Source organism: Lepidochelys kempii, chromosome 10, assembly GCF_965140285.1.
Source record: "Lepidochelys kempii isolate rLepKem1 chromosome 10, rLepKem1.hap1, whole genome shotgun sequence".
Lineage (NCBI taxonomy): Eukaryota > Metazoa > Chordata > Testudines > Cheloniidae > Lepidochelys > Lepidochelys kempii.
The window spans coordinates 84,877,647-84,904,905 of NC_136389.1; the positions used below are offsets into that span (position 1 = coordinate 84,877,647).

The 27,259-nt window shown below is 56.4% G+C and overlaps 1 protein-coding gene across 1 annotated transcript; it reads left to right on the forward strand.

The window, feature by feature from the left end:
- Window positions 1–27,259, forward strand: SERINC4 (serine incorporator 4). The gene is given in 12 exon segments (XM_073361504.2): window positions 1–99; window positions 11,868–12,035; window positions 12,227–12,405; window positions 12,526–12,605; window positions 13,361–13,454; window positions 13,682–13,893; window positions 15,709–15,804; window positions 16,832–16,958; window positions 19,627–19,699; window positions 20,275–20,326; window positions 24,114–24,264; window positions 26,328–27,259. Coding segments are annotated over 12 exon segments (1,542 nt in total). The 3' UTR covers window positions 26,539–27,259.

Genomic DNA, 27,259 nt, shown 5'->3' on the forward strand with positions numbered 1-27,259 from the left:
ATGACCAGGAGGCTGGAGTAGCACATCCGGCATCTCCACTGGGGAGCTGGTGGCTTCAGGCCTGCAGAGGGGATGGTAGCCAGCTGCTGTAAGGCACAGGTAAGCCGGAGTGTGACCCCCTTCCAGGAGCCACAAGGAACGCCCTGCTGGTATTTACAGGGCTTGTCTCTGAACCACCCCAGGGATCGCTGCCCTCAGTGAATTGCAGCCACTTCTGGGGTACGATGTGGCAACTGTTTTAACAGCCAGGCAGCAACACTGCCCTAGCCGGTTAGGACTCACCCAAATGGGGTTCTGGCCTGGATGCCAGATTAAACAAAGGATTAAACACAGACTGTGACTGGCTTGCCAGCTACAAAAGCCGTTTCTCCTCCCTTGGTGTTCACACCTCAGCTGCTAGAAGAGGGCCTCATCCTCCCTGATTGAACTAACCTCGTTATCCCTAGCCTGATTCTTGCTTGCATATTTATACCTGCCTCTGGGAATTTCCCCTACATGCATCTGACGAAGTAGGTATTCACCCACGAAAGCTCGTGCTCCAATACGTCTGCTAGTCTATAAGGTGCCACAGGACTCTTTGCCGCTTCTATTGTCTGGTGGTTTATTCTTAATCCCATTGACCAAGCCCTCCCTGTGGTGTGTGCCTGCTTCCCTACCCCAGCCCCAGTTTGTGCCCCCTCTCCTCCCTATGTGGTGCCCCGGGAGCACACAATTAGCTCTTTCTGCCCTGAGGCGCTGGGTGCCCCGCCTGCCGCGGTGCCAGCTGATGCCTCGTGTGGTGATGCTGGATGCCCGCACCCCAGGGACATTTCAGACCCAGAGCCCCAGCACATCAGGGGGAAGGAGACCAAAGACCTGAGGTAAGTGGGGAAGTGGGATACCGGGAGGAAGCACAAGCAGGAGAGGGTGAGAGGGGAGGGCTCCTGCCTCATACTGAGAAAGAGGGACGATCAGCGAGTTATCTCAAGTGCCTGTACACAAATGCAAGAAGCCTGGGAAACAAGCAGGGAGAACTGGAAGTCCTGGCATAGTCAAGGAATTATGATGTGATTGGAATAACAGAGACTTGGTGGGATAACTCACATGACTGGAGTACTGTCATGGATGGATATAAACTGTTCAGGAAGGACAGACAGGGCAGAAAAGGTGGGGGAGTTGCACTGTATGTAAGAGAACAGTATTACTGCTCCAAGCTCTGGTATGAAACTGCAGAAAAACCTGAGAGTCTCTGGATTAAGTTTAGAAGTGTGAGCAAGAAGGGTGATGTCGTGGTGGGAGTCTGCTATAGACCACCGGACCAGGGGGATGAGGTGGACGCGGCTTTCTTCCGGCAACTCCTGGAAGTTACTAGATCGCATGCCCTGGTTCTCATGGGAGACTTCAATCACCCTGATATCTGCTGGAAGAGCAATACAGCGGTGCATAGACAATCCAGGAAGTTTTTGGAAAATGTAGGGGACAATTTCCTGGTGCAAGTGCTGGAGGAACCAACTAGGAGCAGAGCTCTTCTTGACCTGCTGCTCACAAACCGGGAAGAATTAGTAGGGGAAGCTAAAGAGGATGGGAACCTGGGCAGCAGTGACCATGAGATGGTCCAGTTCAGGATCCTGACACAGGGAAGAAAGGAGAGCAGCAGAATACGGACCCTGGACTTCAGAAAAGCAGACTTTGACTCCCTCAGGGAAATGATGGGCAAGATCCCCTGGGAGAATAACATGAGGGGGAAAGGAGTCCAGGAGAGCTGGCTGTATTTTAAAGAATCCTTATGGAGATTACAGGGACAAACCATCCCGATGCGTAGAAAGAACAGTAAATATGGCAGGCGACCAGCTTGGCTTAACAGTGAAATCCTTGCTGATCTTAAACACAAAAAAGAAGCTTACAAGAAGTGGAAGATTGGACAAATGACCAGGGAAGAGTATAAAAATATTGCTCGGGCATGCAGGAGTTAAATCAGGAATGCCAAATCACACCTGGAGCTGCAGCTAGCAAGAGATGTTAAGAGTAACAAGAAGGGTTTCTTCAGGTATGTTAGCAACAAGAAGAAAGTCAAGGAAAGTGTGGGCCCCTTACTGAATGAGGGAGGCAATCTAGTGACAGAGGATGTGGAAAAAGCTAATGTACTCAATGCTTTTTTTGCCTCTGTCTTCACGAACAAGGTCAGCTCCCAGACGGCTGCACTGGGCAGCACAGCATGGGGAGGAGGTGACCAGCCCTCTGTGGAGAAAGAAGTGGTTCGGGACTATTTAGAAAAGCTGGATGTGCACAAGTCCATGGGGCCAGATGCGTTGCATCTGAGAGCGCTAAAGGAGTTAGCGGATGTGATTGCAGAGCCGTTGGCCATTATCTTGGAAAATTCATGGCGATCGGGGGAAGTCCCAGATGACTCGAAAAAGGCTAATGTAGTGCCCATCTTTAAAAAAGGGAAGCAGGAGGATCCTGGGAACTACAGGCCAGTCAGCTTCACCTCAGTCCCTGGAAAAATCATGGAGCAGGTCCTCAAGGAATCAATTCTGGAGCACTTAGAGGAGAGGAGAGTGATCAGGAACAGTCAGCATGGATTCACCAAGGGCAAGTCATGCCTGACTAATCTAATTGCCTTCTATGACGAGATAACTGGCTCTGTGGATGAGGGGAAAGCAGTGGACGTGTTGTTCCTTGACTTTAGCAAAGCTTTTGACATCGTCTCCCACAGTATTCTTGCCAGCAAGTTAAAGAAGTATGGGCTGGATGAATGGACTATAAGGGGGATAGAAAGCTGGCTAGATTGTCAGGCTCAACGGGTAGTGATCAATGGCTCCATGTCTAGTTGGCAGCCGGTATCAAGTGGAGTGCCCCAAGGGTCGGTCCTGGTGCCGGTTTTGTTCCATATCTTCATTAATGATCTGGAGGATGGTGTGGATTGCACCCTCAGCAAGTTTGCAGATGACACTAAACTGGGAGGAGAGGTAGATACGCTGGAGAGTAGGGATAGGATACAGAGGGACCTAGACAAATTGGAGGATTGGGCCAAAAGAAATCTGATGAGGTTCAACAAGGACAAGTGCAGAGTCCTGCACTTAGGACGGAAGAATCCCATGCACCGTTACAGACTAGGTACCAAATGGCTCGGCAGCAGTTCTGCAGAAAAGGACCTAGGGGTTACAGTGGACGAGAAGCTGGATATGAGTCAAAAGTGTGCCCTTGTTGCCAAGAAGGCCAGTGGCATTTTGGGATGTGTACGTAGGGGCATTGTCAGCAGATCGAGGGACGTGATCATTCCCCTCTATTAGACTTTGTTGAGGCCTCATCTGGAGTACTGTGTTCAGTTTTGGGCCCCACACTACAAGAAGGATGTGGAAAAATTGGAAAGAGTCCAGTGGAGGGCAACAAAAATTATTAGGGGACTGGAACACATGACTTATGAGGAGAGGCTGAGGGAACTGGGATTGTTTAGTCTGCGGAAGAGAAGAATGAGGGAGGATTTTATAGCTGCTTTCAACTACCTGAAAGTGAGTTCCAAAGAGGATGGCTCTAGACTGTTCTCAGTGGTAGAAGAGGATAGGACAAGGAGTAATGGTCTCAACTTGCAGTGCGGGAGGTTTAGGTTGGATATTAGGAAAAACTTTTTCACTAGGCGGGTGGTGAAATACTGGAATGCGTTACCTAGGGAGGTGGTGGAATCTACTTCCTTAGGTATTTTTAAGGTCAGGCTTGACAAAGCCCTGGCTGGGATGATTTATTTGGGGACTGGTCCTGCTTTGAGCAGGAGGTTGGACTAGATGACCTCCTGAGGTCTCTTCCAACCCTGATCTTCTATGATTCTATGATCAGGGACCTGCCTGAGCAGCTTTCTTGTTGGCCCTTGGGAGCCTGAGCCCCATGCCTGTGGCTAGCAAGCCAGGCTGAGAACCAATCACCTCTTTTCCCAGATGTGACCAGCGTGTCCCCCCCAGGCATGCCCTGTGCCCCGGGCAGCCCAACGGCTTTGGGGTGGGCAGCCAGCTCCATGACTCCTTGGATGCACAGTGTGTGTAGGAGGATGCAGGTAGCCAGGATGTGCTGCTGGGGATGACCATCGCCGCTATGTGTGGGCACACATCCCTTCCCCACAGCATCCTGCCTGACACCCTGTCATAAATCTAAAGGGAAGGGTAAACCCCTTTGAAATCCCTCCTGGCCAGGGGAAAGCTCCTCTCACCTGTAAAGGGTTAAGAAGCTAAAGGTAACCTCGCTGGCACCTGACCAAAATGACCAATGAGGAGACAAGATACTTTCAAAAGCTGGGAGGAGGGAGAGAAACAAAGGGTCTGTGTCTGTCTGTAGTCGTCTTGGCCAGGGATAGACCAGGAATGGAGTCTTAGAACTTTTAGTAAGTAATCTAGCTAGGTATGTGTTAGATTATGATTTCTTTAAATGGCTGAGAAAAGAATTGTGCTGAATAGAATAACTATTTCTGTCTATATCTTTTTTGTAACTTAAGGTTTTGCCTAGAGGGGTTCTCTATGTTTTTGAATCTAATTACCCTGTAAGATATCTACCATCCTGATTTTACAGGGGGGATTTCTTTATTTCTATTTACTTCTATTTTTTATTAAAAGTCTTCTTGTAAAAAACTGAATGCTTTTTCATTGTTCTCAGATCCAAGGGTTTGGGTCTGTGGTCACCTATGCAAATTGGTGAGGCTTTTTATCCAACATTTCCCAGGAAAGGGGGGGTGCAAGTGTTGGGAGGATTGTTCATTGTTCTTAAGATCCAAGGGTCTGGGTCTGTAGTCACCTAGGCAAATTGGTGAGGCTTTTTACCAAACCTTGTCCAGGAAGTGGGTGCAAGGTTTTGGGAAGTATTTTGGGGGGAAGGACGCGTCCAAACAGCTCTTCCCCAGTAACCAGTATTAGTTTGGTGGTGGTAGCGGCCAGTCCAAGGATAACGGGTGTAATATTTTGTACCTTGGGGAAGTTTTGACCTAAGCTGGTAAAGATAAGCTTAGGAGGTTTTTCATGCAGGTCCTCACATCTGTACCCTAGAGTTCAGAGTGGGGGAGGAACCTTGACATGACCCCCCCTTTCCTGTCAAGGAAATAGAAATAAAGAAATCCCCCCTGTAAAATCAGGATGGTAGATATCTTACAGGGTAATTAGATTCAAAAACATAGAGAACCCCTCTAGGCAAAACCTTAAGTTACAAAAAAGATACATAGACAGAAATAGTTATTCTATTCAGCACAATTCTTTTCTCAGCCATTTAAAGAAATCATAATCTAACACATACCTAGCTAGATTACTTACTAAAAGTTCTAAGACTCCATTCCTGGTCTATCCCCGGCCAAGACGACTACAGACAGACACAGACCCTTTGTTTCTCTCCCTCCTCCCAGCTTTTGAAAGTATCTTGTCTCCTCACTGGTCATTTTGGTCAGGTGCCAGCGAGGTTACCTTTAGCTTCTTAACCCTTTACAGGTGAGAGGAGCTTTCCCCTGGCCAGGAGGGATTTCAAAGGGGTTTACCCTTCCCTTTATATTTATGACACACCCACTCCCCACCTGTCCTGCTCTACCTCCCACCCCGCCTTTCTGCTTAGAGCCATCCAGGCAGCCACCGCGTAGACACTCCCAGTGCAATTTGCTGGGAAGGGGGCCATGTTCGGCGCAAAGGGGGAGCGCTGCATGCAGCAGGAGGTGTGGGAGTTTAGTGCTCCCCAACTCTGCCGCCCGCCCTAGAGACTGATCTTCCTGTCACAGCCTGGACTTAGTCCCTCTCCTGCATGGTCAGCAGCCCACTGCAATTGGCTCCCCCACACTCCCAAGCCGGCTAGGACTGTGCAGCGTTCAGGCCCCGTCTCTGGCTCTGCTCACGTGCAGACTCCCTGTCTGAACCCCTTCCCTGGGATGTGAGCCTCTGCAGTGCAGCTGCCCCAACCCCACGACCCGTGGAGAGACTTCCCCAGCCTTCCCACTGTGGGTGCCTGGCACCTAGGTTCACCCTTCGGGGACACCTTGCAGGTGAGTCAGGAACGTGGGCTTTGCACAGGAACGTCTCACGTACGCACACGCTGTACTGTGAGACAGCACAGGAATGGCCAAGCTCTGCAAAACAGTGAGTGACTCACTGCAGTCCCTCCTGAGAGCCCTGGGCCCTCCTGCCACCTTCTCTAGCTGGGTCCCCTCCTTCAGGCGCTGGAGAGCACCAGCCTGCAGTCTCTTCTGTTCAGTTCCTGCTTCCAGCCAGCTGGCTGTTGGGCAGAGCCATCAGACGTCCATGGCTCTCTGGTAGCAAACCCCGACTTCACCAGTGCAGAGCTACTTAGTGGGGGGCCCCTTGATGGCCCTGTTTCAGCTGCTGCTTGTGTCACTTTGTGGCCCAGTCTGTCCTGCTGTGTGCACCGGCTGTCTCTTGTCCTATGCTCTGGTTGTAGCTCTGTGGGGCAGGGCAGGCTCTCTTGTCTGTACAGTGCCCGACACAGTGAGGCCCTGGGACTGCAGCCAGGCATAGAGTACAGAGCAATGAAAAGAGCCCTTGGCAGCCTGCAGGGCAAGGTTGTGTCTTACTGCACCGTTTCACTTTGGCTCCGCATGGACAGCGACGGGTTTGAGTTTGGCTGAGTAGCCGCCAGCCATTGACCCAGTGGCGAAGGATGGAACCAGACCAAACAGCCTTCTAGCAGCTGGTATGTTCTGAGTCCCCTCCCTCCTCAGCTGGTTATATATCCAAAGCATCACCCTTGGGAGAGCCTGTGGATGTCCTCACCCACTATCCCACCTACCACCGGTACCTGTCTTCCCCCATTACTGGAGTGGCTGAGCACCTGGCAGTCCTTGATGTGTTCATCCTCACAACCCCTGTGCAGCAAGGCCAGGCTGTCAGCCCCCTGCACAGACGCCAAGTGACTGTCCTGGGGCCACACTCGGAATCTGTGGCACAGCCAGGAACTGAACCCAGGTCTCCCTAATCTGAGGCTAGCACCTGAACCGCTGGACCATCTTCTGTCCCCCCACAAGCCTTCTTGGAGACCCATCTTCCCAGGAGACCGTTCCCCATCCTCCCTGGACCCGTTCTCTTGTATTCGGCTGGATTAAGGTGCACTTAGTTTGAATAGGCCCAGGTTACCAAGCAATGCCGATGGCACTGTCCTCCCTGTTCGTTACCACTCCACGAATCCTTGTTTATCCGCAGACGTGATCAGCAGGGATTTTATATTTACGTCCAGGTCACTGATCAACATGTGGAGCCCCATCAGGCCGAGTACTTAGCTTTGTGGAGCCTCCCTAAAAACTCCCAGTTAGCCAGTTCTTAATGCACTTACCATGTAATTGATTAATATTGTGTAGAGCTCGTTATTTAATCAGAATACCATGAAGGCAGTATGAAATGCCTTACTAAAGTCAAAGTACATTTGGTTGATAAAGGTAACTATGGTGATGTGATTGTAATCTCATCAAAGAAAGAAATTGGGTTTGTTGGCCATGACCAGGTTTTCATAAAACCATGTCGACTGACATTAGTTCTATTTCTATACTTTAATCCTTTATTGACTGAATCCCATATCAGCGTTTCCATTATTTTGCCTAGGATTGATGTCCAGCTAGCTGGCCGTTAGTTATCCCGGTCGCCCCTTTTGAATGTCAGCAGCACAGTAGCACTCTTCTAATCTTCCGGAATTTCCCCAGTATTCCAAGATTTATTAAACATTAACGTCAGCAGGCCAGAGGTCTCCTCAGCCACTGCTTTTAGGACTCTTGGGTATACGTTACCTTAGCCTGATAACTAACTTCTGGGTATAAATATGTTAAATTATTTGACATCCTCATATAATTACAAATGGACTGGAAAATACTTAAATCATCCTCACATGATATGAGTGTGTCATTCTGCTGCTTTCCAGATACAGAATAGAAATATGTATTGAACACTTCTGCCTTTGCGGTATCATTAACAAATTTGCCATCTCCGTCTAGTGATAGGCCTATGCCATTATTTGGATTTTACTTTTTCTGATATAGTTAAAGAAACCTAGTTGTCTTTAGCCTGCCAGACATGGATTTTTTCCCCCATGACGTCTTCATCTTCCCTTATGAATTTTCTACACTGAATGTCTTTTAGTTTATATTGATTGCTATTTACTTCCCATTTTTCCATTTGTTACATTTTGCTTTGTTTCTAATTGCTGCCTTCACTTCCCCTTTGAACCAGGACGGGTTTTTAACCAAAGTTGTCCTCTTTCTCTATTGCGGAATCGGGTCTTTTTGGCCATGTATGTCCCAGAGCCCCCCGGGCGATGCTCTGGAACTGCTCTCCATGAAGCCAGGCAGGACTCTGGGGAAGTCTCCTCTCTGGGGGCAGCCTGTCTGCAGGACACAAAGCTCACACGGCTTCCACCTTCCTGGGTCTGACCTCGGAGCATTCGGCATCCTCTGCCCCTCCATGCGCTTCCCACAGTGAGTCCGCTCAGGTGGGGGCTTGGGGAAGCCAGAGGGTCCTGCCCCCCAACTCCGCAGTCAGCCGTGACTCTCAGCCAGCTAGTAAAACAGAAGGTTTATTAGATGACAGGATGTCACGGAGTCCCTGGGCGATGCTCTGGAACTGCTCCCCATGAAGCCAGTCAGGACTCTGGGGAAGTCTCCTCTCTGGGAGCAGCCTGTCTGCAGGACACACAGCTCATCCGGCTTCCACCTTCCTGGGTCTGACCTCGGAGCATTCAGCATCCTCCACACCTCTGTGCGCTTCTCACAGCGAGTCTGCCCAGGCGGGGTCCTGGGGAAGCCAGAGAGTCCTGCCCCACAACTCCGCAGTCAGACGTGACTCTCAGCCAGCCAGTAAAATAGAGGTTTATTAGACGACAGGAACATGGTCTAAAACAGAGCTTGTAGGTGCAGAGAACAGGACCCCTCAGCTGGGTCCATTTTGCAGGGCAGTGAGCCAGACAACCCCATCTGCCCTTCACTCCAGGTCTCCAGCCAGCCCCAAACTGAAAACCCCCTCCAGCCCCTCCTCCTCTGGGCTTTGTCCCTTTCCCGGGCCAGGAGGTCACTGGATTCCTTTGTTCTCCAACCCTTTAGCTCTCACCTTGCAGGGGGGAAGGGCCCAGGCCATCAGTTGCCAGGAAACAGGGTGTCGGCCATTCTCTGTGTCCAGACCCCTGCACATACCTGCCCTCTAGGGCTCTGCAATGATCATACACCCTTACCCCACCACCTAGATACTTAAGAACTGCCTAGGGGAAACTGAGGCACCCCCACACTATTCAGAGGAACCATTAAGAACAGTCTCACTTTGTCACAATGTAATAAACTCTTTTTAAAGAAGAGTTTTGGCTGCAGTTTCCATGGTATGCATCCGATGAAGTGAGCTGTAGCTCACGAAAGCTTATGCTCAAATAAATTGGTTAGTCTCTAAGGTGCCACAAGTACTCCTTTTCTTTTTGCGAATACAGACTAACACGGCTGTTACTCTGAAACCTCTTTTTAAAGAGCTCTCTATGTTCATTCACATTTTTCAGTCTAAATTTTTCCTCTCAATTAATTTCACTTACAATATCCCTCAGCTTGGGGAAAGCACCAAGTGTGTGTGTGTATATATATATATTTGAGTTAATTCAATATGGCCAAATGGAGCACAGTCCCAACTAGTTATATATATTGAATGTATTGAAATTATGATCACTGGTCCCTAGGCAACCACCAACTTCCAGTCCAGTGATTGATCCATATGTATCCAAAGGTCCAAAATAGGGTTGCTCCGCATTGGCTGCAATACCATTTGTGTTACAGTCATCCTCCATCATTTATAAAAACTCCAATGATGTTTTACTAGTGGTTGCATGAGACCTCTGACACATCTCCCTGACTGAAGTCCTCTGCCATAACAGAGCATTTATTTCCCCACATTACAGACAGGTGTTTAAGGAGCATCCTGGTCTCTGGTTTGATTCAGTGGTCTGTAACAGATGCCCACCAGTATCCCCAGCTGGGCTTTAGTAGTTAGCACATTGATCCATATGCATTAGAGATGCCGTGGTCAGAGTTATCAGTGAATCTGAACAGCAAATGGTGTTTGAGGCTGAGTGCCCCCCACCCCTGTTACCCACTCTTGCCTTCCTGAGCAGGTCAGAACCAGTGATTTTGAATGTTCCAATCATGCAGACATCCCACCAGGTTTCAGAGATGCCAGCTGAGTCATGGGCATACACATCACTCACCAAACCCCACTGCATCCCAGAGCTGCCCCAGCCGCCTGGAGGGCGGATCCTGCTTGCCACAAACCCGTCCTTGGAGCTTCGGCAAAGACAAACCAACAGCAGAGTTTGTTGTGTGCCACATCTCAGGAACCTGCTTTGCGGCTCTGGCCAGCTGGAAGAGCTCTCCGAAGTGTAGCTAGGAGCTCACTGCATCCCAGTGCTGCTACACCTCCGGGGTCCAGGAAGCCAAGGGGGTGGCCCCCTAGGGTAGGGCACAATCTGGATCAGGGCAGGACATAAGGCCCGATGACTAGCAAACACAGCAAAGCTCCAGGTAGGAGCCAAAGGATGCCCATGCCCTCTGCCTGGCCCAACTGCATTGCAGGGGCTGGGTGATGTAACCTCTCCCTTCCCCTCCCCTAGACCACCCTGCCTGGGCCTTCTGGTGGGGGCCATGTGGCCAGCCCTGGGGGGTCCAGCCCATTCTGCCCTTCCAGGTGAGGGCATCAGGCACAGGAGGGGCTCTGGGGAGCTGCAGCTTATAGGGCGTCCTGAACGAATCTGGGTTTGCTGTCCATGCCCCCTGTGGCCAGGGCTTGGGTTACTGGGGGAGGTAGTTCTCTGCTTCCTGGCCTGGACTTCTCCATGGGGAGGTTAGGGGCAGGGTCTTTCCCATCTCCTGGGCTCTGGCCACCCACTAGGAGGTGAGTCTGGAAATCCTGAGCCAATTAGCAGCCCTAATCCCTCCCAGAGCAGGGGCTGCCTCCCCCTGGAAGGCCTGGGGCAGTCAGTGGCAGCTGGGGTGGGGAGGGGGCCGTGCTCTGCTAGAGAGGCACCGTGGGGAGCTGTCCAGGGCAGGGGGTTAGATCAGCTGCCGGATGGGCCCAGGGCAGCTCTGTGCCTCTGTCTGGCATCACCTGGGGGCAAGGAGCCTGTGCAGGCCGGGTACCCCGTCAGAAGAGTCCTGGGCTTGGCCCTGCCCTGCAGCGCTGCCCCCGGCCCGCCGGCAGGAACAGATGGCCAGGGCTGGCCGAGCCTCCCAATCCCCCGCTAATCCCACTGCGGAGCAGCTCAGCTCAGCTCCCCCTTCGCATTGGCCATTCGACAGAGGAAAGACACAGGAGGCAGCCGCCTCCGTGCAGCCCCTTCGGCCTCCTCTGGGTCAGGACAGCCCCTTCCCACTGGCGCTGGTGCCACCAGGGGCCGTCCCTGAGCCTGCCTCCTTGCCACCGCCGGAGGAGCAGGGCCCCTTGGCGCAGCCGGGCCGGCGCAGCCAGCCATGTCCCTCCCCCAAATGCTGGGGTGCAGCCACCTCTGCAGCTGCCTCGTGAACTCGCTCTTCGGCCAGGTGAGCCTGGCCCCAGCACCCCTTTCCAGGCCCCTTGCTATGCCTGGCGCAGCCCCCTGGCCTCCCTCCGAGACGGTCTGCCTGTGGAGCCCCCTCCCCGGGGTCGCCATCCTGCAGGGCAGGGGCCTGCTACCAGCGGGGCCCAGCTCCCCACCTGAAGGTGGCTGGGGCCGGTGAGTCAGTGTCCACACAGCGCTGCCCAATAATCCCCAGGCCCGGGGTGCAGCTCAGCGGCCTCTTGGCTCACTCCCTCTGCTGCCCCATCACCCCAGCCAGCACCGCGGTGACCCCCAGCCCCCGCGCCCTACGCCTCGCCTGGGGCAGCCGGGATGCAGGCCCAGTGACTCCGCTGTCTTCCACCCCTCAGATCGGCTGCTGCTGCGGCCCGGCCCCCTGCGGCCCCTGCTGCTCCTGCTGCCCCAGCATTAAGGTGTCCACGGGGAGCCGCATCCTCTACACCCTCTTCCACGTCCTGGCCTCCACGGTGTGCTGCCTCGTGCTCTCCCGCACCATCTCCGAAGCCGTCAAGGAGAACGTGAGTGGAGCCTGGCTGCAGGCCCCCGTGCTGGCCTCCGGCTCTGCGGCGCGTAGGTCTGCTCTCCCCAGCTCCCCGGGGAATCGCCCTGGCTGTGAGCCCCAAGGGGCAGGTGTGGCCGGCATTGTCCCAGGCTGTCTCGGGCAGGCGGCAGCGCCGGCTGATCTGCCCCTGTGATTCCCCCTCTGCAGGTGCCTTTCTACGCCCTGCTCTGTGAGCGCCTCCCCCGGGGCATGGACTGTGACATGCTGGTGGGCTACTCGGCAGTCTACAGGGTCTGCTTCGGCACCGCCTGCTTCTACCTGACGCAGGCCGTCTTCCTGATCAACGTGAAATCCAGCAGCAGCTTCCGCGCCCTGCTGCACAACGGGTAAGAGACCCCCACGCCCATGGGCCTGGCTCTGCGCACTGAGCTGGAGCTGGCCCCAGCGGGAAGGGGCTGGGGCTTGGGCTGGGGCTTAGGCTCCCTGACTTCTGAGCTTCATTGCAGATTCTGGTTCCTGAAGCTGCTGATTCTGGTCGGGCTTTGTGCAGCAGCCTTCTTCATCCCTGATGACCGCTTCCTGCAAGGTACCAGCCCATGGACACGAACCCAGCCCCACCCTGGAGCGGGCCATAGGGACTGCCCCAGCAGCACGGCCAGGAGAGCAGCCGCCGTCAGTTACTACAGACCTGGGGCCGGGTGGGAGCTGGTGCCCGCTAGTGGGGAAAGGCCCCAGGTCCCATTCCCCACCCCCGTGAGCCAGCCAGTCCCTGCCCTGGGACTAGATTGGAGTCGATACTCCCAGAGGAGAAAGCCCCTAGGGTCACTGCTGGTCCCTGCTCCCGGCCCTGGCTTGGGGCTAGAGCCCTCAAGGCGAGGGGTCAGCACAGAGAACTGGGGCCTGGCACATAGCCCCACTTTCTCCAGGTCAGCAGCTTGAGCTCACTCCCCTTTGTTTAGGAATTAGAGATGGGAAAGACCTAACAGCCAGCCCAGAGCCAGTGCCTGGCTAGACCCTGTTGGCTGCTCTGCACAACTGGGCAGGTGTCCTGTGTGCCCCTCGGCTCCACCTTGTCCCACTGAGCTAGTCGTCTCACCCCCCTGCCCCCCCGCCATGAGGTTCACCACCTCACTCAGCTGCCCAGGCCCCTCCTCCTGGCGGGGAGGGGGTGTTATCTGCCCGTGGGGAGGGGCTGGGTGAGGTGGAGCACAGTTGGGCTGGCTATGTGGCATGGCCAGGTCCTGGTGGCTCTGTACAACGGGCAGGGATGGGCTCGGCCGTGGCCGTGGCCAGGCTTGTGTCTGACCTTGCTCCCTCTCTCACTGCTTCACCTACTGATAGCCTGGCACTACGTGGGCATCTGTGGCGGTTTTGCCTTCATCCTCGTCCAGCTGGTGCTGATCACAGCCTTTGCCCATACCTGGAACAAGAACTGGTGAGTCTGCTCCCCCAGTGCATGGTGGGGTGTCCTGGGGCTGGGCCATGGGGACTCTTCCGGGTACCTTTTTCTAGCTCCTCTGCAGCTGTGGTTTCTCCCATTGCCTCTGGGAGTCTGTGCCCTGCAGGGAGACTCTGTATGCCAGGCTTGCTGGGCCTGTGCCCTCCCCAAGCTGCTAAAGATTTGCATTAGCCCCTCACTCAGCCTGTTCCCTTCCTCTGCAGGCTGCTGGGCGCGTCCCAGGACAAGCGCTGGTACCTGGCCGTGCTGCTGGCCACGCTCGGATTCTACACCATCGCCTCCGCGGCCGTCTCCTTCCTGTACAAGTATTACACCCACCCAGCTGGCTGCCTGCTCAACAAGGCCCTGCTCACCCTCAACGCCAGCCTGTGTGGGCTCCTGTCCTTCCTCTCCATCACACCCTGCGTGCGGCTCAGTGAGTGCCCCGGGTGGGGTTCCTCCCCACTGAGACGCTGCCTGCCGTGTGGGCTGCCGCTCAGATTTCTAACCCCTCTCTGGGTGGGTGGCTGTAAGCAGGGCCTGGACTGTCCCACCTGCCCCCAGGCTGCGCTGGGTGGGGTGCTTTTCACGGAACCCGAAGGGGGAGGTGGTAGCTCCAGGACCCAGGGTTGGGGCTGAAACAGAACTGTCACTCTGGATTGTTCCGTGTGTGCGATGCCATGTGTGTGTGAGTGACACCGTGTGTCTCTGTGAGTGCAGCCATGTGCGCGCGTGTGTGCAAACAATGACTTGTGTGCATGTGACAGTGTGCGCTGTCAAAACAGATCTTTCATGGCCCACAGCTGGGCAGATGTTTATCGGTACCAGTGAAGACCCGGCTGCAGATGGTTAATGCACAGTCGTTTATCTGAGCGAGACTCACACAAGCAGTTAAGGTTACATGGTCTACATCCTTTCCTGCAAGCCTTAGCTTCCCAAGCATAAGCCCTCAGTAACTGTGTTAGCTCTATACAGTTCCCTGACTGGCAAACAAAGCAGGCGTATCTACCACTTCTAGATGAAGACTTCTTCTCTTCTTTCCCCTCTCAGGTACTTGTCTGTCCCCCGAAGCAGAGTCTTGGTCACTCTGAGCCCTCTGGTTCTAGGCTCTCACAAACGTCCCTCGAGGCGGGGTCTCCGTTACCCCAACAACTTCTGTCTCCGTCTCAAACCTCTTCAGACGTTAATTGGGGAAATTAGTCTGACTCATTTACTTTGCTTAGCACTTCTACCGTTTGTTCTCCAAGCAGTCACATGTCCCAGAAATATGCCTCGTAGGCATTTATTACTGATATATTCTCATTAATATTTTGGAAGGGTTTGCAAAGCAGACACGCAGACCAATGCTCAGCCATCGTTTACCCTCTCATAAATCATTCACTTAAGCTCGTAGCGTGATGTTATCCAAAAACTAGTGAGCTAGTGTTCTGCTGTTTTCCAAAATTTGGGGTCAAAACACACGCGCCTATCGAGCCGTTGTTAACCATTCCAGTGCAGTTTCAGCACCTCCAGTAAATTTGCACTCCATTTATCTAATGCTAAGAGAATCCTGCTCCCAGAATCCTCTCTCACATTCAGCCAAGCCATACCAAAATCATGCTTGTCACATTTATTCATATCAATCGCAGCAATTCATAATAATTTGGCACCATCTCAACATGTGCAGGTGTGAAGCCACATTCATGTGTACCTGTGTGAGCAATACCATGTGTGAGTGACACTGTATGTGTGCAAGAGATAGTGTGTGAAGCCACGTGTGTGTGCATGCAAACTCTGTGTGTGTGTGAATCCGTGTGTGTGTGTGCACAAGTGACTATGCATGAGCGACACCGTGTGTGTGTGTGTGTGCACAAGTGACTATGCATGAGCGACACCGTGTGTGTGTGTGTCTGCTAGTGATGTTGTGTATGTTGGTGAATGACACCAGGCGCATGTGTGCGAGTGACTGTGTGAAGTCATGCATGTGTGATCAACACTGTGTACATGTGCAAGCGACAGTGTGTGCGAGTGAAGCCATGTGCGTGTGCGAGCATAGCATGTGTGCATGCAAGAGATGCGGTGAGTCCTGCATGCCCAACCTCTCCCAGCCTGCCTGAGCCCTGCATGGGAGCCTGGGCAGTGGGTTCTGGGGCTGCTGGAGGACTGGTGTAAGGGGCAGAGCTGGGGATGGGGAGGGCTGCTCTGGCCAGTTTCGGGCTGTAGTTGACCTCAGACCTGTGGGAAAGCAGCTGACTCTCCCGTCTCCGTGCAGAACAGCCCCGCTCAGGCCTCCTGCAAGCGTCTATCATCAGCTGCTATGTCATGTACCTCACCTTCTCGGCCCTGTCCAGCCGCCCGCCCGAGAGAGGTCAGTGCAGCCTAGGGCTGCCAACTTTCTACTCACACAAAACCGAACACCCTTGCCCTGCCCCTCACCCTGAGGTCCCACCCCTGCTCACTCCACCCCCCCATCGCTCACTCTCCCCCACCCTCACTCACTTTCATGGGGCTGGGGCAGGGGGGTGAGTGTGGGAGGGGATGAGGGCTCCGTCTGGGAGTGCAGGCTCTGGGGTGGGGCCAGAAATAAGAGTTCAGAGTGTGTGTGGGAGCTCCAGGCTGGGGCAGGGGGTTGGGATGCGCGAGGGGGTGAGGACTCCAGCTGGGAGTGCGGGCTCTGGGGTGGGGCCAGGGATGAGGGGTTTAGGGTGCAGGAGGGGGCTCGGGGCAGGGGTTGGGGTGTGAGGGCTCTGGCTGGGGGTGCAGACTCTGGGGCGCAGGAGGGTGCTCCGGGCTGGGACTGAGGGGTTCGGAGGGTGGGAAGGAGATCAGGGTTGGGGTGTGTGGGGGTGGAGCGAGGACTCCAGCTGGGGGTGAGAGCTCTGGGGTGTGGAAACCTTTTTTTTTTTCTGTCACGGGCCATTGACCCACAGAAAAAAATCAAATGTGGGCCACTCGCCCGCCCGGAGGGATGCGGAGGCTCGGGGCTTCCCCCTGCAGCAGGACAAGCTGGCACTCGCAGCTCCTGCCCCACAGTGGGGCGCAGTGAGCTGGATGATAAATTAACCACGGGGCTGGATCTGGCCCTCGGGCCCTAGGTACCCCGCCCCTGCCCTACGCGTGGGAGCCAGAGGAGGGACATGCCAGCTGCTTCCTGGGAACTGCGTGGAGTGGAGGCTAGCAAGGAGTCTGCCAGCCCTGCTGCGCCACCAACCAGATAGTCAATGGCCTCGCCAGCCAGGACCCCTTTTCGACTGGATGTTCCCGTCGAGAACTGGACACCTGATCGTCTTAGTGCAGCTCCATGCGCCTGCCTTGGCAAGGCAGCCGGGAGCCCAGCCAGGGATCCAGGTCTGCAGCCCCCTCACTACCTGTCTTGCTGTTTCCCCACCCTGCAGTGCTGTACGAGGGGCAGAACCTCACCATTTGCTTCCCTAGCGTCAGCAAGGACGGGCTGCAGACAGAAGACACCACGGTTGCCATCCTGGGAGCCACCATCATGTACGCCTGTGTTCTCTTGGCGTGGTGCGTATGCTTCTCTACTGCTCCGGTCAGCTGTAGGGGCCGCCTGAGGCAGGCTGTGCGGGGAGGTTCCCACAGACCCTGGGGCTCCGTTTCCACTTCAGAGCTTCTGGAGTGTCACAGATTGTAAGGCCAGAAGGGCCCCCTGTGACCATCCAATCTGCCCCACTCAGCACAGCCCAGAGGCCCTCCCAAGCCATCCCTGCGCCCCGCCCCTCACTGCCAGCTGGGCTACAGAGAGACACCCATCAGGACTGAAAGACTCCAAGTGAGGGAGAATTCACCACATTCCCAGGGACCTTGTTCCTCCCTGGCACCTCTTCTCTAGCCTGGCTTCAGCTTCCAGCCACTGGATCTTGTTTTGCCTTGGGCATTAAATTAAACAGCCCTCTGCTCTCAGAAACTTCTTCGGGTGAGGGTTCTTCTAGACCAGGAGCACGTCACTTGGGCAAATGAAACCCGTTAGTGCCACTGGGGCTCTGTCTTTGTCAGACCTTCCAGACTAACCCTGGTGATGTGAGTTTGTCCTGGAGGGGAACTGGCCAAGCAACGGCCAGGGGCTCCATGGAGTGTGGGTGATGTAGTCGTGGTCCTGGCACCATGCCCAGGGAGTGCTGCTGTCTGTCAGGTTAGGGGATAGAACGGGGCCCCCCTGCCCACCCAATTAAACTGCCGTGCAGACAGCTAGGGAATAGCTGTAAGCCCTGGTCTCCTGGCCTGACTCCATTCTGCCGTGTGTTTGTTTGGAGCCAGTGGGATACGAGCAATGACGCTGCATGCTGGTAAGCGTAGGGTGGCCAACAGCCCCTTAGTACAAGGGACGTCCCTTATTTCTTCCTTTCTGGACAACAAGTTGGGGAGTTGTTGAGTGCTGCAAAGAGCAGCAAGAAATACCCCAGCAAATGGAGGGGAGTCCTGATTAGTATTAATGTTGACGATAACAACGGTAATAATAGTATTACGAGATGGCAGAGGGTGGGGTGCAAGAAAAACAGTCCCTTATTTTTGAAATACGGTGTTGGCAGCCCTAGTTAAACTGGTCCTGTGTTCCACCCCAGAGGCAGGTGCATTGCAGTGGAGGACGAAGGGATCCCTGTTACAGGCTTATGGAAAACAGATCTTGTCACACTGATTTGAAATCTTTTTTGCTGAGATTATAAGTTTCGGTTCATAAAGATCATAGAATAGAATCTCAGGGTTGGAAGAGCGCTCAGGAGGTCATCTAGTCCAACTCCCTGCTCAAAGCAGGACCAACACCAACTAAATCATCCCAGCCAAGGCTTTGTCAAGCCCAACTTTAAAAACCTCTAAGGATGGAGATTCCACTACCTCCCTAGGTAACACATTCCAGTGCTTCACCACCCTCCCAGTGAAAATGTTTTTCCTAATATCCAAGCTAAACCTCCCGCACTGCAAGTTGAGACCATTACTTCTCGTTCTGTCATCAGCTACCACTGAGAACAGTCTAGATCCATCCTCTTTGGAACCCCCTTTCAGGTAGTTGAAAGCAGCTATCAAATCCCCCCTCATTCTTCTCTTCTGCAAACTAAACGATCCCCGATCCCTCAGCTTCTCCTCGTAAGTCATGTGTTCCAGTTCCCTGATCATTTTTGTTTTCCTTCGCTGGACTCTTTCCAATTTTTCCACATCCTTCTCGTAGTGTGGGGCCCAAAACTGGACAAAGTACTCCAGATGAGGCCTCACCAGTGTTGAATAGAGGAGGACGATCACATCCCTCGATCTGCTGGCAACGCTCCTACTTATACAGCCCAAAATGCCGTTAGCCTTCTTGGCAACAAGGGCACACTGCTGACTCATATCCAGCTTGTCCACTGTAAACCCTAGGTCCTTTTCTGCAGAACTGCTGCCGAGCCATTTGGTCCCTAGTCTGTAGCAGTGCATAGTAGTACATAGTGCTGATGTAATAGAATTTTGTAAGACTTTTTGATTAAAAATTAAAACAATACAAAATTAGCATGGCACAGGGTAAAGGGATTAAAAACTGGCTAACTGATAAGTCTGAAAAAGTCAGTGTATGTGGGGAACCATCACTGAGTGGGAGTGTTTCTAGCGGCGTGCTGCGGGGACTGGGGCGTGGCCCTATGCTGCTTAACCTTTTTATTAATGACCTGGAAGAAAACTTCTCCTTGATACCATTTGCAGAAGCCACAAAGGCTGTGGGTGTGGGAAATAATGGCAAGGACAGGGCACTGTTCAGAGCCATCTGGATTGCTTGATAAGCTGAGTGCAAGCAAATAATATGCATTGTGCTGCAGCTAAAGGTAAATGCAGACATCTCGGAACACCGAATGCAGGCCACGGGTGCAGGATGGGGACTCTATCCTGGGAAGCAGGGACTGAAAAAGATTTGGGCGGAGGTGACATGTGGGGGGCATGCAGGGTCACTTGCTCCCCCAGATTTCTGCCTTCCATTTCGCAATAGCTTTGGCTCGGGCCAGGCGTGTGCAGCGGGGCCTGGGGAGGGAGAGCCGCTTCTACCCCGACTCAAGGCTGGCCCAAGCCTGGCAGCAGCACAGCACCCCTTGGTGGTAAGTGGATGCTACACCCCTGGCCGTAGGTGTGGGTGGCACATCCCTGAGGGCTGAGTAGACTGTACAGGAGAATGAATTGCCACTGAGTTACAGATTCTGCCTCTCTATTCCTGCTGCAGTAATGAGGCCTCCTACCTTGCCGAGATGTTTGGGCCCCTGTGGATGATCAAAGTCTATAGCTTTGAGTTCAAAGTGAGTAGGAATTCTACCTGCGCCTGTCTGGGGTCCTGGTCCCCATGCCCCATCTCATCCCTCTCTCATCCTCACACCCATTTCAGCTGTGCACCCTGCCTTGTTCCTCATCTCCTGCCTGTCTGCGGGATGGGCTATCCACCCCAAGACAATCCTGTCTGAAACCCTAGGCACCTTCCTGGCACCCTGCAGCTGCTTGTGCCATGGTGGTTACATGGCTATTTTTAGCATGCTCGCACGCTAGGCCTACCCAAGCTGGAAAGTACCCACCAGCTCCCATGCAGTCTGAGTACAGCTAGCCCACAGCAGGCGGTGTCTAGGCCTGGCCAAGGGGCTTCCGTTTTCTTTGCATGACCTGCTATTAGAAATGAAATGTTCTTCTGGAGGTGAACCCCCCGGCTTTGCCTCTGAAGCCATTCTGTCCCAGACAGCCCAGCCTAGTCCAGATGAAATTCCACCCTGGTCTGGTTCTGATTCCGATTCCAGCCCTGTAGCAATGTGGCTCCAGCCCAGTCCCTGTGCTCTGTTAACTGTTCCCCTTCCAGATGCCACAAATCTTCTTTTTTTCTTTACAGAAACCCTCCTGTTGCTTCTGTTGTTCTGACAAGACAGGGGAAGAGCTAGAAGGTGAGTGCCGGGGCTAGGGGAGGTGGGACAGGCCTGGGGAAGGTGAGTGTGAGCCCTTAAGGAGCATGGCCTGGAGCAGGGGGCATGGGCCCTAAGGAAGCATGGCTTTGGGAGGTGGGCCCTCGGGATGCAGGCCCTAGGGTGTAATCTAGAAGTGTCATGTCCTCCAAAGGGGGAAGTCTCGGATATGGAAATGTCCGCAAAGAGCATATGAGGGCCTTGACAAAAAAGCCCTGAAAGATTTGTGCAGCAGGGGACAGGTTCTGTTGCATGGCAAGTGTCCCTGTCACCAGACTGCATGCATCGTGCGCACGTAGGCATCGTGATGCTGGTCCCACTCACAGTATGTGTAACAGCAGCCGCGCTTTCCTGTTGATGAGAACAGCGGGAAAACTCATTCTACTGAGGGGGGGAAGACCTGTGGCCCCCACAGAACCTGAACCAGCCCCTTAGTAAATAGTGAGATGGGGCTGAGCAGAAAAGGAACTTCCATCCCTGACAGAATCCCTGGGTCTGGAGTTAGGGGTGTGGGTATCCGAGGCTCCTGCACCCCCACCTCATCAGCCTGGTAGTGCCCTGGTAACCGGGCGCTCTCATTGGACGCAGAGCGGGTATGTGAGCGGGAAGGGTCACTGGGGGCGGGGCTGTGGGTTACCGGGTGCTCTCATTGGACGCAGAGCGGGTATGTGAGCGGGAAAGGTCACTGGGGGCGGGGTTGTGGGTAACTGGGTGCTCTCATTGGATGCAGAGCGGGAAGGGTCACTGGGGGCGGGGCTGTGGGTAACCGGGCGCTCTCATTGGACGCAGAGCAGGTATGTGAGCGGGAAGGGTCACTGGGGGCGGGGCTGTGGGTTACTGGGCGCTCTCATTGGACGCAGAGCGGGAAGGGTCACTGGGGGCGGGGCTGTGGGTAACCGGGTGCTCTCATTGGACGCAGAGCGGGTATGTGAGTGGGAAGGGTCACTGGGGGCGGGGCTGTGGGTAACCGGGCGCTCTCATTGGACGCAGAGCGGGTATGCGAGCGGGAAGGGTCACTGGGGGCGGGGCTGTGGATAACCGGGCGCTCTCATTGGACGCAGAGCGGGTATGTGAGCGGGAAGGGTCACTGGGGGCGGGGCTGTGGGTAACCGGGTGCTCTCATTGGACGCAGAGCGGGTATGTGAGCGGGAAGGGTCACTGGGGGCGGGGCTGTGGGTAACCGGGCGCTCTCATTGGACGCAGAGCGGGTATGTGAGTGGGAAGGGTCACTGGGGGCGGGGCTGTGGGTAACCGGGCGCTCTCATTGGACGCAGAGCGGGTATGCGAGCGGGAAGGGTCACTGGGGGCGGGGCTGTGGGTAACCGGGCGCTCTCATTGGATGCAGAGCGGGAAGGGTCACTGGGGGCGGGGCTGTGGGTAACCGGGCGCTCTCATTGGACGCAGAGCGGGTATGTGAGCGGGAAGGGTCACTGGGGGCGGGGCTGTGGATAACCGGGCGCTCTCATTGGACGCAGAGCGGGTATGCGAGTGGGAAGGGTCACTGGGGGCGGGGCTGTGGGTAACCGGGCGCTCTCATTGGACGCAGAGCGGGTATGTGAGTGGGAAGGGTCACTGGGGGCGGGGCTGTGGGTAACCGGGCGCTCTCATTGGACGCAGAGCGGGTATGCGAGCGGGAAGGGTCACTGGGGGCGGGGCTGTGGGTAACCGGGCGCTCTCATTGGATGCAGAGCGGGAAGGGTCACTGGGGGCGGGGCTGTGGGTAACCGGGCGCTCTCATTGGACGCAGAGCGGGTATGTGAGCGGGAAGGGTCACTGGGGGCGGGGCTGTGGGTAACCGGGCGCTCTCATTGGACGCAGAGCGGGTATGCGAGTGGGAAGGGTCACTGGGGGCGGGGCTGTGGGTAACTGGGCGCTCTCATTGGACGCAGAGCGGGTATGCGAGCGGGAAGGGTCACTGGGGGCGGGGCTGTGGATAACCGGGCGCTCTCATTGGACGCAGAGCGGGTATGCGAGCGGGAAGGGTCACTGGGGGCGGGGCTGTGGATAACCGGGCGCTCTCATTGGACGCAGAGCGGGTATGTGAGCGGGAAGGGTCACTGGGGGCGGGGCTGTGGATAACCGGGCGCTTTCATTGGACGCAGAGCGGGTATGTGAGCGGGAAGGGTCACTGGGGGCGGGGCTGTGGGTAACCGGGCGCTCTCATTGGACGCAGAGCGGGTATGCGAGTGGGAAGGGTCACTGGGGGCGGGGCTGTGGGTAACCGGGCGCTCTCATTGGACGCAGAGCGGGAAGGGTCACTGGGGGCGGGGCTGTGGGTAACCGGGCGCTCTCATTGGACGCAGAGCGGGTATGTGAGCGGGAAGGGTCACTGGGGGCGGGGCTGTGGGTAACCGGGCGCTCTCATTGGACGCAGAGCGGGTATGTGAGTGGGAAGGGTCACTGGGGGCGGGGCTGTGGGTAACCGGGCGCTCTCATGGGACGCAGAGCGGGTATGCGAGCGGGAAGGGTCACTGGGGGCGGGGCTGTGGGTAACCGGGCGCTCTCATGGGACGCAGAACGGGTATGCGAGCGGGAAGGGTCACTGGGGGCGGGGCTGTGGATAACCGGGCGCTCTCATGGGACGCAGAGCGGGTATGTGAGCGGGAAGGGTCACTGGGGGCGGGGCTGTGGGTAACCGGGCGCTCTCATTGGACGCAGAGCGGGTATGTGAGCGGGAAGGGTCACTGGGGGCGGGGCTGTGGGTAACCGGGCGCTCTCATTGGACGCAGAGCGGGTATGTGAGCGGGAAGGGTCACTGGGGGCGGGGCTGTGGGTAACCGGGCGCTCTCATGGGACGCAGAGCGGGTATGCGAGCGGGAAGGGTCACTGGGGGCGGGGCTGTGGGTAACCGGGCGCTCTCATGGGACGCAGAGCGGGTATGCGAGCGGGAAGGGTCACTGGGGGCGGGGCTGTGGATAACCGGGCGCTCTCATTGGACGCAGAGCGGGTATGTGAGCGGGAAGGGTCACTGGGGGCGGGGCTGTGGGTAACCGGGCGCTCTCATTGGACGCAGAGCGGGTATGCGAGCGGGAAGGGTCACTGGGGGCGGGGCTGTGGGTAACCGGGCGCTCTCATTGGACGCAGAGCGGGTATGCGAGCGGGAAGGGTCACTGGGGGCGGGGCTGTGGGTAACCGGGCGCTCTCATGGGACGCAGAGCGGGTATGCGAGCGGGAAGGGTCACTGGGGGCGGGGCTGTGGGTAACCGGGCGCTCTCATTGGACGCAGAGCGGGTATGTGAGCGGGAAGGGTCACTGGGGGCGGGGCTGTGGGTAACCGGGCGCTCTCATTGGACGCAGAGCGGGTATGCGAGTGGGATGGTCACTGGGGGCGGGGCTGTGGGTAACCGGGCGCTCTCATTGGACGCAGAGCGGGTATGTGAGTGGGAAGGGTCACTGGGGGCGGGGCTGTGGGTAACCGGGCGCTCTCATTGGACGCAGAGCGGGTATGTGAGCGGGAAGGGTCACTGGGGGCAGGGCTGTGGGTAACCGGGCGCTCTCATTGGACGCAGAGCGGGTATGTGAGCGGGAAGGGTCACTGGGGGCGGGGCTGTGGGTAACCGGGCACTCTCATTGGACGCAGAGCGGGTATGTGAGCGGGAAGGGTCACTGGGGGCGGGGCTGTGGGTTACCGGGCGCTCTCATTGGACGCAGAGCGGGAAGGGTCACTGGGGGCGGGGCTGTGGATAACTGGGCGCTCTCATTGGACGCAGAGCGGGAAGGGTCACTGGGGGCGGGGCTGTGGGTAACCGGGTGCTCTCATTGGACGCAGAGCGGGTATGTGAGCGGGAGGAGGGGCCTGCAGGGCGGCAGAGGATCATCTACAATGAGCATCAGCACGTTGTTTACAGCTACTCGACCTTCCACTTCATCTTCTTCCTGGCCTCGCTCTACGTCATGGTGACCCTCACCAACTGGTTCAGGTAAGGCCCTTGCCCTGCTGCGTGGCCCCAGCCAGCCTGGCACGTCCAGCAGCCAGGCCCCTGGGTCTCCAGGGCATCTACCCCCAGGGGATGGACCTGCCTCTCCTTTCCACATTCTCGGCCTGTTATGGCTCCAGGCTGTGATCTCAGCAGTGCTGCTAGCAGACCGGGTCTGGCCTGCCCTTCATGTGCCCTCCCAAGTCTGCTGGCCCCAGCGCGGTTCCAGGGCATGCTGTGTCATAGGAAGAGGGCCGGGGACTCGTTAGCCTTTCTCCTGAGTTCATGCTGACTCCAGCGCCCCAGCGTCATGCGGTGAGGGACTGCTGAATTGTACAAAGATCCAGCTTTTGAAGGCTTGTAACAGGTCCTATGACTGATGATCCCCAGTCACTGCCAAGCATCGGGGTGTCGGTCCTTCTGCCCTCATCAAAGCCAGGGGCGGTGACTCCATGGTGCGCCAGATGTGGCTCCTTTACCTCCTGCCCTGCCTGGAAACCTCAGTGCATGTATGCCCATGACAATGGATGCAGCTCAGTTAGTGGTGGGACTTTCCACTGCCCCCTGGGCTGGCCAAAGACGCTCCCTCTGAGATACCTCTTTATACACAGATAGAAACAAGTTACGTACTGCCCCTCTGACGTGGCTAATTACTGCCCCCTGACGTACCTAGATACCACCCTCTGAGGTAGCGAACCATCACCCCCTGCCTTGTACCTGTTGGTTCGAGCAAAACCTCTCTATCCATCATGCTGTCGTCCTGACCGTCTCTCTAGGATGGGTCAGCATGTTCCCGTTCTCTATTGAGCATGTGCTGGGCTCGGGGTGTTCTGGTACCACCCTTCTGGAGTGTGTTTGCATGTATATTCTTGTACTTTGCACTACTTAGGAATGTGTGTTTCTGCTATATCAGCCCTGTTCTTGCCAGGTTCTGTGAGCAGGGCCTGCCTAGCTCGCAGCCTGACTTGGCTTTATATCAGCAAAGCTTTGACCACGACTTTAGTTCAGGCCTCACACCAGGCCTCTGGTACAAGGGCTTATGTCTCAGGCTCTCTTCCTACTACACTCCAGTTGTGGATTAACGCACAGGCCCACGGGCACCATGCCTGGGAGCCCTGGCCAATTTGGGCCCCCCCTCCAGGAGTGCTGGAATCTGGGTAGAAGGGACGAGGGGGCATTGGCACTCTGGCTCTGGCCTCTGCTCCTCCTCCCCCCGCCCCGATTCTGCCCCCTTCAGGCCAGAAACTCTATCTGGGCAGTGGTAAGAGCCGCCCAGGTGCCCCGGACCCTGGGCCTCCCCTTGGGCATACCGCTGCCAGTGGGACCCAGGGGTGGGGGCTCTGGTCTGGCTACCTGCCCCCTCCCCAAGGCCTGTAGACATGCTCTGCGGGGGGTGGAGGCCCTGGCCTGGGAGGTGGCAGGGAGCAGAGGTGGACTAAGGTCTCCTGGGGCCCTGGACCAGAGCAAGGGGAGGGGCCCCTTCTGCCTGCAGCCCTGCCCCCATTCTGCCCCTTCCGCCTGCAGCCCTGCCCCCATTCTGCCCCTTCTGCCGTGACCCCTCCCCTCCCCTCCCCCACCCATAACCCCACCCCATTCCATCCCTTCCCCTGCGGCCCTGCCCCTGTTTCACCCACAGTCCCACCCCATTCTGTAGTGCCCCCCCCATGACCTCACAACCTGTTCGCTCCTTTCTGCCCCTCCCACACTGCGGCCCCAAGACCAGAGAAGCTCTGTCCCCTGACCATGGCCCCAGCGGGGAGCGAGAGCTCCTCCCGTCCCAGACCCCCTCCCCCGGCTTCTGCGAGGGGTTTGGGCTTCTGCCACCCCATGGCAGATTTCTGCTGGGGTGCCCATTTTTCTGGGGCCCCTGGGCACAGGCCCCAGGGGCCCATTGGATAATCCGCCACTGTTGGGGAGTCCCAGGAAGGTCACAGGCAGCGAGGAACCGGGCAGGGAGGGCTCCTCCAGTGCAGCTCCAGAGTGTGGGGGGCCAAATGTTCTCTGTGCCGGGGTTAATCCCCTTTGGGCTCCCCCCACCTCAGTATCTCTTCTCTCCCACCCACCAGCTATGAGAATGCGGAGCTGGAAACGACCTTCACGCATGGCAGCTGGTCGACGTTCTGGGTGAAGATGGCCTCATGCTGGGCCTGCATCCTGCTGTACTTCGGGCTCCTCCTGGGCCCCCTGTGCTGCTCCGACTTCCGCCAGCACCGGAGGGGCAGCCTGCGCCTGCTGCGACGCCGGCGCCCCCTCCAGCCGATCAGCGTCTCCACGTAGCCCCGGCTGCTGGGACCGGACAAGGTGCTGGCTGCTGAGCTGCAGCCGCCCGGGGCGAGTGCTGGGCCAGGCTGCTGGCTGCAGGGCAATGGGGATGGAGGGACCGGGGCAGGGCCCAAGCAGCCAGTTCAGGATCGGGGGCTCTGGACTGGACATCGGGGGCTCTGGACATGGCTCTGGACTGGCTCCATGTACCAAAGAGCCCCCAGCCGGGGCTGCGGACTCCGGCAAGTGCAGCACCCACCAGCCCTGCTCTGCCCATTGGCCTCGGCCTTGAGGATGACCCACACTGGCTCGTCCCAACCACTGCCATTGGGGAGTAGGAAACTGCTGAGAAATCCAAGCCAGAGCCCAGGTCAGGTCCAGGGCCGCCCCTGGGCAGGAACTCCCCCAGCGCCAGCGGTCCGGGGACATCGCCTCAGCATGGAGTCTCACAACCATCATCACGGACGCCTAGGCCGGAGAGCTGGCCTTCAGGGACCTCGCACAAGACTGGCTTGTCTCTAACAGCTTCTGCTAGTCAGACCTGCCCCTCTCTGGTCCAGCCGAGGGCTCCTCGGGCAGGATGTCTTTCATGTGAGGCCCAGAGCACGGGGCAGTGGCTGGGCTGGGCAGTCGCCATGCCCCTCACACCTCACCTGCAGCTCCTGCTGTCTTGGCCTTGAGAGGGCATCTGTAAGACTCTGCCCCAGCCTGCCTGGAGGCCTACAGGTGCTGTGGC